This window comes from Trachinotus anak, unplaced genomic scaffold (assembly GCF_046630095.1).
Source record: "Trachinotus anak isolate AG129_WGS33_773 ecotype Australia unplaced genomic scaffold, CSIRO_AGI_Tana_v1 ptg000019l, whole genome shotgun sequence".
Classification (NCBI taxonomy): Eukaryota; Metazoa; Chordata; class Actinopteri; order Carangiformes; family Carangidae; genus Trachinotus; species Trachinotus anak.
The window spans coordinates 13,694,074-13,707,100 of NW_027273870.1; the positions used below are offsets into that span (position 1 = coordinate 13,694,074).

General features: G+C 41.3%; 1 protein-coding gene across 1 annotated transcript in view; it reads right to left on the reverse strand.

Moving 5' to 3' along the window:
* The window catches only part of vegfc (vascular endothelial growth factor c), a 78,392-nt gene that overhangs the window by 31,916 nt on the left and 33,449 nt on the right, over positions 1-13,027 (reverse strand). The window contains exons 2-3 of the mRNA XM_071504255.1: positions 9,103-9,346; positions 6,356-6,546 (exon numbers count right to left, since the gene is read on the reverse strand). Coding sequence (XP_071360356.1) covers positions 6,356-6,546; positions 9,103-9,346 — 435 coding nt within the window. The remainder of the gene's footprint in view (positions 1-6,355; positions 6,547-9,102; positions 9,347-13,027) is intronic.

A 13,027-nucleotide genomic window follows, 5' to 3' on the forward strand; every position in this document is an offset into this window, starting at 1 on the left:
CTGACGCTCCCTCGTCATCTGCCAGACTTCACCTAAGACCTCAGTCTTCAGCTGGATGCCATCTCACCTCTCCCCTAACAGCCAGCCTGCCTCCACCCTCGTCCTTCACTCAAACTCAACTATTTACCTGATAAATACCTTGCCAACTCTCCAGTCGAATCTAGTGTCTGCATCTGGGTCCAAAGTTAACAGGGAATTTTTTGTCACCAAGAGTTTGCTCATGGGGTGTTGGGTGTTCTATATTAAAAGTACCCTGATATAACTTCTGTTATGATTTGCCATTACATAAATACAATTACCCTGACTATGTACTGATGTTTTGCAGTCAGCCTCTCATCCAGGTGCAGAAAGATGTCATACAGGGTGATCATCTTCATCAGAACATGTTTATAGAAAACATGGTCTCTAATATCTACAACATCCACTTTTGTGAAGCACTGCTCAGGGTCAACAGCAAACACCAGAACTTAACTGTACACCAAAGTAAACATTAGCATCTCATCCAAGACATCAGCACCAAACCTCTGTTCGCATGCTTCAGCTTTTTTGGGCAAGGCATCAGACATCAGATTCTGTTCAGAAATCAAGCATCATGTCCTCAGCTGCAATATTGGGATATTTTCATGAGTGAAAAAAAATCTTTTCCATTATCTGTCTGCACATATGTACTGTATGTTTTTATGAGCATAATGTTGAATGAAAATCCATCTTTGTGTTTACATACAGGTAAGATGACCTGCCTTAGGAAGCATTTTTTCTTTTTTCTTTTTTTTTTTCCCTGGGAATAAACCCAACAACACTTTGACTGGACAATTCGTCATAAGCAAAGCAGCACTGTTTTCAACACTAGTTTCTTTTGCTATCAACATTATTTTCAGTAACGACACCACAGGCCCCATAATATTTTCCTCTTTGACCAGGTCACTCTGGGTATTTCTCAGGATACGTGGAATGAACTACATCTAGGTGTGTTCATTGTACATAATTTGGAAATAAAGAAGAGAAAACAGAGAAAAAATAATAAATAGAAGGGCCTCTCTGTCATCATAAAAAATATGTTTCTGTGTTGACACTATCTATACACTGAGTGATTCTGTTTATTTACTGCATTTAGGTTTTTAGCCGTGTAAGTTAGGCTTGAGGGATCACGGTCTGTCAGTCCACTGCTTTGGTCCCAACTCAAATATTATCAGCCACTGGATCAATTGTCATGAAGTCAGATACGTTCATGGTCCTCACACGTTGAACGGTGATCACTTTGGTGATCCTCAGATTTTTTTAATTTTTTTTTTGTCATCAGGTCAAAGTTTTACCTTCAAAACAAACTGTATTTCCATCAGCCTCAGATGGTAGGTGCTAATTAGCGAATTTTAGCATGTTACCATGTTACTCTAAGATAGATGATGACCACAGTTGACATAACCGCAGCAGCATGTCACATTGTCATTATGAGCATGTTAGCATGTTAGCCCTAAGCTGAAAGCACTGTTGTGCCAAAGTCTTAGACTCTCAGTCTCTATTTAAATAGTCCAAAGCTCACAGTCTGAAGCACTTGACACAAGTGTATTCAGTGTGTGTCTGACCATTATTAATCAAAGGAGTTTTTTGAGTGTAACATCCAATAAACGAATCAGAGTGCCATCTCCCATTCCCTTTAAAAGCCAGGTGTCCCTGCACCTTGGTGGATTGCTATTGTGATGGTGCAGTGTTTCTCACAATTAGATTCTATTTATGGTGACTTGAATAACGTGAATAATATTTTGACTGACCAGGGATCCCAGTCCTGACCAGTGAGCCCAGTTCTGACCAGTGAGACCAGTCCTGACACACGCATAGCAGCTTTATAGAGAAGCAACATCACAACATCAGACATATATTATGTTTTATTATGAGACATGCAGCTAAATTAATTTTCAGTTTATTATGAAACTTTAGTGGGACAAATTAAGTCAAGGTGATGAATGGGAACCACTGTGGCACTGTGCTTGTGTGTAATAGGTCCGTTGTGTGCACGCCTGCGTAGGAGCATATTACACTATTGATAATGCATCCTTAAAATAACAGTGACACATTGCACCACAGAATTAAGATCAAGTTTTGTTGTTCAATTACTTTAAACTGCCTCAAGATAGAAATGCACCAACAATGACCACACTTAATTTTCACACCAATATGCTCAGATGGGTATTTGCTACAGGTAAATGACACGGCGTAACTCTGAAACTAGCATAGACACTTGTGTTGCACTTTGCGCTGCTTTGCATTGCGTGTAAGATAGAGCCCTTTGTATTGTTGTCCAGTATGAACTCCAGGAAGATAAAAACAGCATCAGTTTTTTTAAACTGCAGCTGCTGATAGATATATACTCACCAGCCACTTTACTAGGTACACCTGATCAACTGCTCATTAACATAATTATCTTATCAGCCAATCACATGGCAACAACTCAATGCATTTAGGCATGTAGACATGGTCAAGACAACCTGATGAAGTTCAAACCGAGCATCACAATGGGGAAGAAAGGTGATTTAAGTGACTGTGAACATGGCATGGTTGTTGGTACCAGACGGGCTGGTCTGAGTATTTCAGAAACTGCTGATCTACTGGGATTTTCCCATACAACCATCTCTAGAGTTTAGAGAGAATGGTCTGAAAAAGAGAAAATATCCAGTGAGCAGCAGTTCTCTTGCTGAAAATGCTTTGTTGATACCAGAGGTCAGAGGAGAATGGCCAGACTGCTTCAAGCTGATAGGAAGGCAACAGTAACTCAAATAACCACTCGTTACAACCAAGGTATGCAGAAGAGCATCTCCGAATGCACAACACTTCAAACCTTGAAGTTGATGGACTACAGCAGCAGAAGACCTCACCGGGCGCCACTCCTGTCAGCTAAGAACAGGAAACTGAGGCTCACCAAAATTGGACAATAGAAGATTGGAAAAAATGTTGCCTTGTCTGATGAGTCTTGATTTCTGCTGCGAAATTGGGATGTTAGGGTCAGAATTTGGCGTCAACAATGTGAAAGCATGGATTGATCCTGCCTCGTGGTGGTGGTGGTGGTGTAATGGTGTGGAGGATATTTTCTTGGTGCTTTTCTTGACTGAGCATCATTTAAACGCAACAGCCTACCTGAGTATTGTTGCTGACCATGTCCATGCCTTTATGACCACAGTGTACCCATCTTCTGATGCTGCTTCCAGCGGGATAGTGCGCCATGTCACAAAGCTCAAATCCTCTCAAACTGGTTTCTTGAACATGACAATGAGTTCACTGTAGTCAAACGGCCTCCACAGTCACCAGATCTCAATCCAACAGAGCACCTTTGGGATGGTGGTGCGACTGGAAATTTGCATACAGGATGTGCAGCTGACAAATCTGTAGCAACTGCATGATGCAATCATGTAAATATGGACCAAAATCTGTGAGGAATGTTTCCAGCATCTTGTTCAATCTATGCCACGAAACAGTATGGCAGTTCTGAAGGCAAAAGGGGGTCCAACCCGGTAATAGCAAGGTGTACCTAATAAAGTGGCTGGTAGGTGTAGATAGACCAACATTCAAGAACATTTTAACAAGGCTGAAAACCTCAAGTCTGGCTGATAGCCCCCCATTCATAAGTCTTAAAGCATTGCGACTAAAGGGGGAAATAATGTACAGCCAAAACATTATGACCATCCCTGTCTAATATGCTGTTGGTCCTTCATGTGCTGCCAAAACAGCTCAAACCCACTGCAGCATGGTCTCTACTTCTAAAGGCTCCCTGTGGTAACAAGACTTTAGCACCAGATCCTTTAATTCCTCTCAGCTGAGACTTGGAGCCGCCGACATCTCACAACACTCTGTCACGGTTCATGGTTCCTCGGACCTCTGTCGGTGGGTACTCACCACTGCTGACCAGGAGCACCCCACGAGCCTTGCTGTTTTCGAGATGCTCAGACCCAGGCTTGTGGCCAAAATGGTTTGGCCCTTATCAAAGTGGCTCAGGTCTTTATAGCTCCCCATCTGCACTACATGTAAGCTCAAAATGAAACAGGTTTATCCACTGGGGAGCATGAATGGGTGGAGTTCATTTCAATCTGCCCATGTCATTTAGTAGGCTATACAATATACAGTATAGTATACAAGTGTCAGGGGTCACAAAATAACATGAGGATTCATTCACTACAGACCAAGAATTCAACAAATGATGATCTGGTCAGTTGTGGTTTAAAAACAGTGTCATGGTCCTTTTTCATTTAACTACAGAAATTAACTTTGTGCTGTAGCAATCTTTCGGATTTCATCATAAAATCCACTCTATAAAGTCTCCTTGACTCCCCAAGTCCTTGTTACATCGAAACTAAATCAAAATTTCGAAATAATCTTGTAATTGATTTATTATTTCACAGTCACACATAGGGCCAGTTAAAACAAATCAGTTTTTAGCAGTGATTTATGGTCCCACACAGAACAGGGCAGCCTCAGGAAGAGCTTCTAACAGAGAGAACACACACACACACACACACACACACACACACAAACACATACTTGTACTTCCATCTTTGTGAGGACACTCATTGACATAATAAATTCCCTAGCCCCTTACCCTAACCTTAACCATCACAACTGACCCTGACCCTAACCTTAACCTAAGCCTAATTCTAACCATAACTCTAAAACCAAGTCTTAACCCTCAAAATGTGATTTTAAGGTGTCTCAAAAAGTGAGGACCAGCCAAAACGTCCTCACTTTTCCAAAATGTCCTCACTCTGTTAGTAAAATACTTTTTTTGGTCCTTACTATGTAGCAAGTACAAGTACACACACACACACACACACACACAAACACACACTGTTCTCCACTGGTCAGACCACATAACAAGCCACTTAAGAAGCAGCCCAAATGGTAGAAACTCTCTGTCTTTAACCACAAATGTACTCTGGAGACCAGTAGTCTCTCACACACACACACACACACACACTCAGGGACAGGGATGTAGTGATTAGTCGACTAAACGATTATTATTAATATTATTATTATTAATGTACAACGCAGGTTAACTGTTTTAAGTGTGATGTTACACAGACAGCCACCACTGACTGGGGCTGTGGCCCCCTCCCCACACTATCCCCAAGATGTCATAAACAAGCAGATGGAAAGTGGGACAGATGACATTGAGTAAAACCAGCATAGTTTGGCAGAATTTTGTTGTAGAAAATGAAAATTTGTTTGTGTTTAGTTGAGCATTGTATGACCACATTCAGCACAGGCATGTGGACCTTAACCTGCAAGGTAAGAAGGCTGTAGTGATAGCACTGCTGACGTTAGCCACACATGTGTCACGTCTTCCATCACCCTTTTCACCTCCTATACCAACACACACACACACACCAGGGTACTCTACAGCTCCTGCATGTGCTGAGGTAACTCGCTGACATTACATGCACTTATGTAACCAGGCTGCTCGGAGAAACCTGGTCACACAGATAATCTGACAAGGCATTTCCATGAACTCTAGTAACCTGGTTACTGTAAATCCACATATCCATGCAGCAGCTCATTGAATAACATTTCTGCTCCACGCAGTTTAACTGTACACTGTGTTGGTCCTGAGGACCTGACTATTTTGGGGTGTGTATGCGTGTAAGAGCAGCCTGGGAGGGTAGTGTGTGTGTGTGTGTGTGTGTGTGTGTGTGTGTGTGTGTGTACTTGTACTTGCTACATAGTAAGGACCAAAAAAAAGTATTTTACTAACAGAGTGAGGACATTTTGGGAAAGTGAGGACATTTTGGCCGGTCCTCACTTTTTGAGACACCTTAAAATCACATTTTGAGGGTTAAGACTTGGTTTTAGAGTTAGGTTTAGAATTAGGTTTAGGTTAAGGTTAGGGTAAGGGGCTAGGGAATGCATTATGTCAATGAGTGTCCTCACAAAGATAGAAGTACAAGTATGTGTGTGTGTGTGTGTGTGTGTGGACACATCACCCTGTATACTGGTTTCTCCTTTCATCCAGTTCCTCAGGTGTTACTTTCCCTGTCTGCAGTCTTTTGTCGTGCACACGTGTGCTGAGAAAAAGCCGATCAGAAACACAGGGAAAACTAATCCCCAATCTCAATTACAGTCACCAGGTTTACATGACAGTTACTGGAGAAAGCCAACAGTACACATGTGCACGCGCGCGCACACACACACACACACACACACACACACACACACACACACACACTCTGATGGTGCAGCTCTGTTTCAATGACCTGCCAGTCCAATACTTTGGTCTTGTGTGAAATATCATGACAAGTATTGACCACTCCCATATCATAGACTCCATATGTGAACACATAAAAAATTGTATTAATGAATGAATGAATGTGCTTACAGTTTTGCTGAGGTAACCAGTGGAGATATTCCTGCACTGTTTGTCCTCAGAGTGGCAGCATCCTCCACATCTGTAGACGGACACACAGGGTGGTTTATAGAAGATGTTGGGGGGAGCTCCAAACTCCCTGCCCACGTCGACACACACTTCCCTTGGCATACACTGAGTTTTCCTCCACTCTGACTCTATACCTGCACACACACAGAAAGTAAGGCCCCCACCACAGGCACGCAACAGGTCAGGGTTTTTTACTATACACATGGATGACAACACACAAAGAATGAAAGACAGATATACACTTTGCAGAGAGCATTTGAGTCTATAGTAAATTAACAAAAACATTTAAATGAATGTGAATCAAAATGATTTGACTAAAAAACAATACTTAAAGTAAAACTATGCAAAAGTGCTGCAGTTTATCACACTTTTCATTCACCAATGATCCAACAGTGATTCTTCCTCTAGTCTATGTCCTTGTACTACATGGGCCCCACCTTAGTCTCACCTTGAGTGTAAATCCAAACAATCTGGAGATACACTATCTAACCCATGTTTCATATAGGGCACCCCACCATCGGGTTCAATTTGGCCTCAAGGATTGCACTGAAGCTTCCAAAACGTAGGTGGTCAGTTTCCAAAGCTCCACTGGAGTGGTAGGACTTGATACATGGGAAAAAAGGCCACACATGATCACACAGAGGGTCCAGGATCATCTGCTGCTGAGCACGTCTGAGAGAGAAATATGTCTGTGCCAGAGATACAGACAGGCGTCTGATCTCTGGAACTCTGGAGAAGAGCACCCATCACTGGCAGAAGTGTGAAGGAGAGGGCGAGGGAGGGGTGCGCTCTTCTCCCATACCTACCAACACTCCCACTGTTCCCCGCAGTCACCCGTATTTCATAATTCATAATTTGCACAGCCCTCAACCTTTATTATAAATAACTATCATACACGTATCCATATTTTTTATATTTGTCTGACATTATCCAAGCTGCCACATTGTGCCTGAAACCAACACAGACATGTAATCCAAACACATACATACAATTTCAACCCATCTGTTACCACAACCTGGCAAAACACAACCTGATTCAAGTGATGTTTGCAGCTGCTTGTCATTCAATTAACAAATTTAAAGAAAATCCTGTTATATGCTTATTATCTAGTTATATCATTATTTATTCTAAAATATCCCATATTTTCAAATGTAATGTAATGAGCTAGAAAACTGAATGGAGGGGTTGTAGTTGTCCAACTCCTGCTCCAAGGGTAGACCAGCACCTTCTAAAACATCCAGAGCTTCATCCAGGGAGTAAAACTCCCAAACAGGTCAAACATTCTCCGTCACAGCGGTGACAGCGTCCACCTCCTGCAGTCCAAGAAGGCCTGAGGGAGGCGTGAACAGTTGGGACAGGAGGAGTTTGAGGAGTCAGGCTGGACCAGCACGCTCCAGCCCAAGACACAACAATCCAGGTCAAAATTCATGATGTGTATCATCTGATATACCAGACAGACACTGCTGGAGGAGGACATCTTCATCAGTAGTTGTGCAGTCTAAGTGAGCTTATTGCTCTGTCTCATGACGGTTTATGCTCAAGTTGAGATCAAGGTGGGGCCCACGCTGTAGAAGGGCGTGGACAAAAAAAATACAAGATTTGTGTAGTCACTCTGTGCACTCTTGTCCACCTGTATATGTAAAGTCTCATATAAAAAACCTGAAATATAAAAGATAAACCCAGCTTCCTTGTTCCAGAGCCTTGTTTCATAAATGAAACTGAGACATTCAGCTGTGAAACTGAAAAACATGGCAGCTAAAGAGAATCTGTGAAAGAAGTGGAGAAATCTGTGTAAATTAACTCTTGTCTAGTTGTGTAGTTTTATTGTAAGTTAAACCTTTGTGGTCATTTTTTGGTTTCAAATTATTTCACACAGGTGACAAGATCTGACTTAAGGAAGAGCAAGAAAATAAAAGAAACCCAGGTTTTCACTAGTGCATCAGCTCAAATCTATAAAGCCACAGTTTTGCCAAATTACAACTAATAATATATAATTTATCATTATTAGTTAATTACTATAATAGGTTAATCTAATCTAATCTCTATCTCATCTAATTTATTTTTAACCTTTTATTTAGAAAACTGCAAATACTTAAAGGACCTAATACAGGCACAAAGTGGAACATCTTCAGATACACTCATATATATATATATATATATATATATATATATATATATATATATGGATATATATGTGGAATTTAACGTTCAGTTTTTATTTGCTGTCATGGTCACTTTGACTCAGAGCCAGAAACTCTGAGTACATGAAACTACATGTGTAAGACATGTGTATTGGCAACTGCAATGATGCAAAACAGGCAACAGAATTCAGTTAAAAACGTAATAGTCAATCACATACTGTCACTATTCACTCTCTACACATTTCTTTCATTTAAAAACAGGAACACTGATTATGTCAGATAACTACATCCACATTTACCAAATGAGTCTGACAGCAAAGAAGCCGACTGAGCTTGATGTGAATTAACAAGATAATGTGATGCATGTGTTTGCAGTCACTGCCATTGTAGCCAAGTGTGGGGCTCAAAATGATGCAGAAACCTTTTGTGACAACAAATCAAACTGTATTCGTGTTTTAATTCAGAGTGCAGAGTGCTGCTGCTGTGGTGACTCCATTTCTATTTCTTTATGTCTCAAAAAAACAATATTTAAGCAAAGTGTCAACATACTTTTCAAGATATCCAAGTTGAGGTAGGCAGCAGCAAATGTTGGCTCTTCTGTATCTGCCAGCGGCCTCAGGCGGCGAGGCTGTGGCCGCTGAGAGAGCTTGGAGGCAGAGGAGGCTGCGGCAGCAGAGAGCTTGGACCGGCACTTCAGAGCAGCCCAGTATGAGGGATAGATGAGACTCATCAGTTCATCGACACTGGAGGCTGAACGCAGCTTCTGCTCCATGTCTGGCTTTGGTGGAGAGTCCTGGAGGAAAAGACAGACACCTTCAGTGAGGACACACACACTGAATATTCCTCTGACTGTATAAGAAGCACACTACAGGCCCTGTTCTGTGGTGAAAGCAGAGGCGGTGTTCCAGCCGTGCTTGTCTGTGCGGCATTTTGGTATCATATGAGACTGTGTTAATGTCTTGGTTGATAACTTTGTTGCCACTGTAGTAAGAGCAAACATGAATATGCAGCAATGATGGAATAATGTTTAAAATGTACATATATAGACTAAACTAAATTCTGCATTTCTGCATTTCATGCTTTATTTTTGAAATGCATAAAGGTACAGATACTGTTGTGACTATTTATGATGTGACCTTCAAATCAAATCAAGTGTATTCATGAGGCACATTTAAAACAACCAGTCAAACAAAGAGCTGTACAATAAAATAAAAAGAAATATCATGACATACAGTTTGAAGAGCAGGTCAGAAAGAGCAGGAAGGAGTAGGGGTCTGGACTCATCAGAAGTTATTTTGAGGACTGAGTTGAGGTGCGAGCCCTTTGCCTGCCTATAGCAGAACCCGGGGCTCAACAATTGTCTGAGTGTAATGTGCGTTCCTTTGTTCCTTAGACGTGGCAGTTGATGCCGGAGATTATAAGTTATGTTCAAGTTGTGTTGTAGTTGTTTTATATCATAACTCTTGACAAGCTTATATTTACTTCCTGGAATTAACTCATAATTTCTATTAATTAAAACCAGCATCAACTGTTGTCCACTCTCATGGTCTAGACCCCCTACTGTCTGTAAATTAAACCTAAAGCCTGTAATAAATTATTTGACTTCTGGTGTCTCATTGTGCCTGACCGCACACCCACATATATTACCTGAGAATCAGCATACCACCATATCTTTCTTTAATATCAATGTAGTAACAGCTAAAAGGAAACAAAAGCAAGGAGATAACGTTTGAGGTGGCTTGACTATCCCCTATTCAGAGACAGTTTGAAATAAAAACAGACGCTAAAAGTGAAAAATTAAGCTACTTAAAAGCTTGAGAAAAAAATAGGGTTTTAACTTTAGCCTTAAAAGTGTCCACAGAGGGGGAACACCTTATTTAAATCAACGTCAGCAGGTCAGAGTCAACTACAGCCTATCAGAATCCACATCAATCAGTACAGGTGCTCCACAGGGTTGCATCAGCTCCCCAGTTCTCTTCACATTATACACAGATTAGTGTACAAGCAGCCATCCCAGGAATTTTGTTTTTAAATTTTCTGATGACAGCAAAGCCACAAGTCCATCAGCCTATTTCTATGAAATAGAGAACTTTGTGCAGTGGTGTGGTGACAATAATCAAATTTTAAATGTTAATAAAACTAAGAAGATGGTTTTGGACCCTAGATCAGTGGGGGATCACAGTCCTGTGGTCATACACAGCACACACATCAGTCAGGTCTGCTCATATAAGTATCTCGGCGTTCATCTGGACAACACCCTCAGCTGGACAGTCCATGTTGATGGTTTGTGTTCTCGTTTACAGCAGAGACTGTACTTTTTATGCAGACTCAAAGTGTTTGGTGTGGACCAGAGGATTATGTTTTTTATTCTATCAGGCTGTACTAGAGAGCTTAGTTATGATAGATATGTGCAATGTTCACACAAAGACTGATGTGTGAGGTGTGAATTATGTGAATTCTTTGTGTGAAGATGCTGTTCTGTCTGTGCTGTGTGTCTGCTGTGGTGTGAGATCAGTTCAGATGCACAGCTCCAAGTCCATGACAATAAAGTATATTCTATTCTATTCTATTCTATTCTAAAGACATAAACATTTCCAAAGCTTTGGGACAGCTACAGCAAAAGCCTGATCACTCTTCCCCCTCAACCAGGAGAAGCTGTTCTGAGAGATCTGGGCATGGAAAGGGGGCAGAGGAGCTCAGAGATGTACTGATGTACTTCACCATTGGTCTCTGGTGGCATATTTGTGGTACTGTGTTTTCATATTGTTGCTCTTCAGCATCCAGGCATGATTTCCTGAAGAAGCATCTTTCCGTTTGTTGAGCTGCTGATGTCATACTTCATGCTTTCCTGTGATTGGCTGGTATTTCCTGAAGACCACATTTATATTCCCCTTCACCCCTCACTTTGTGCTGCTCCAGCTACAAGAACCAAAACAGCAGATGTGCCTGGACATGGCCACACAGTCTGTGAAGACCTACTGCTTTAGGGCCCTCTGTTGCACATGAAGAACACAACACAAAGTCATTGCTTTTCAAGTTGCCAGTATGTCACACCTAGTCTCATGTTTTAGCCATGAAGTCCAAGTCAAGTCCCAAATCAAGTCTGGAGTGAGGACCAACAAGTCGCACATCAAGTCTGAGTCTTCCCTTTGTGTTTCAAGTACAAAACAAGTCATTATGAGTCCTTCACCAAACTGACTGCCATTTATTTAAAAAAGATAATTAATTAAAAGTAAAGTAAATTAAAGAGCCCCTCTGGTCGAAATCAAGTGTTTAACCTTGTTAACGTCCATATGATGTTTTTTATATAATAAAAGACATATGATGAGTGAAATAATCAGTCAACACCATGATGGAGTATTTCCACCTTGAACTGCAGAGAACCAATGACATAAAAACATATTCAGACAACCAGAGATTCATATGTCATATAACCTAAGGAAACAATCCTGTCAACTTATGGGGACAGGAGGCAGGGCTAAGTAAATCTGAAACCTTGTCAAGAGATCCGGAGTTCGCATTAGCAGAACCACTAACACTGTGTCAGCCACTGCCAGTTACAAGCTAACAAACAACATAAAAAATATGAAAGATAAAAGGATGCTAACTATGCATTTGATACATCTGCTAGTCTCTGATTCTGGTCTCAGCAGACTACTCATCTGAGTCTGGGTCTGACTAAAGCTCAAACATGTGGCTGAGTCTTGATACTCTCTGCTCTGTCACCTGTCAACCTGGAGCATGCAGGTGGTGGCCACAGCACATCCAGGTTTTTCAATGAGGCGGTAAAAGTAGATGTGACTTTTTATGTGTAAAATATTATTCATAGCATTTTTACAAACATGTCTGAGGTGATGCTGCCACAGAGGGGTGAGCTATTTGTTTCTTAATATTAAGCTCGCTTCAGAGACAGATCATCTTGACTTGGATTTATCTACGACTGTCTACTACAAGAAGTCTGTCCTCCTGTAAAAAATCATCCCATAGGTCATCTGTGCAGCAGGTTATTATGACCCATAGTTACATTTTGTTTACTTGGCGACATCTAGAGGCCGTTCTAATTATGACAGGAGCTAAGGGAAAAGCGCAGTGATGTAGTATATAGAGCGACAAAGTCCACATCAGGAGGAGGTTGGTGTGAATGGATGGGTCAACAAAACACAAGAATATGACACGGGAGAGCTGTGCTCAATTCCCATGTGAAAGTAGCCATTTGTGTTGTTTCTATCATACATGAAACGTTCGACAAAGTTAACCCGTTGTTATTATTGTAACCATGACAACAGAGATTGTCTAATGTTGAGGAAGTACTTATTTTAACCCAAATCACCATCTTTTCCAAAACCTAACCAAGCCATGGCAGTTATTTCGTAAGTACGCCGCTCTCGGTACAGTCAGCATGTTTATTATTGTAACCATGACAACCAAGGTCTGGTATGGCTGCTACTGTAGGGGCACTATTTCAGGAGACACT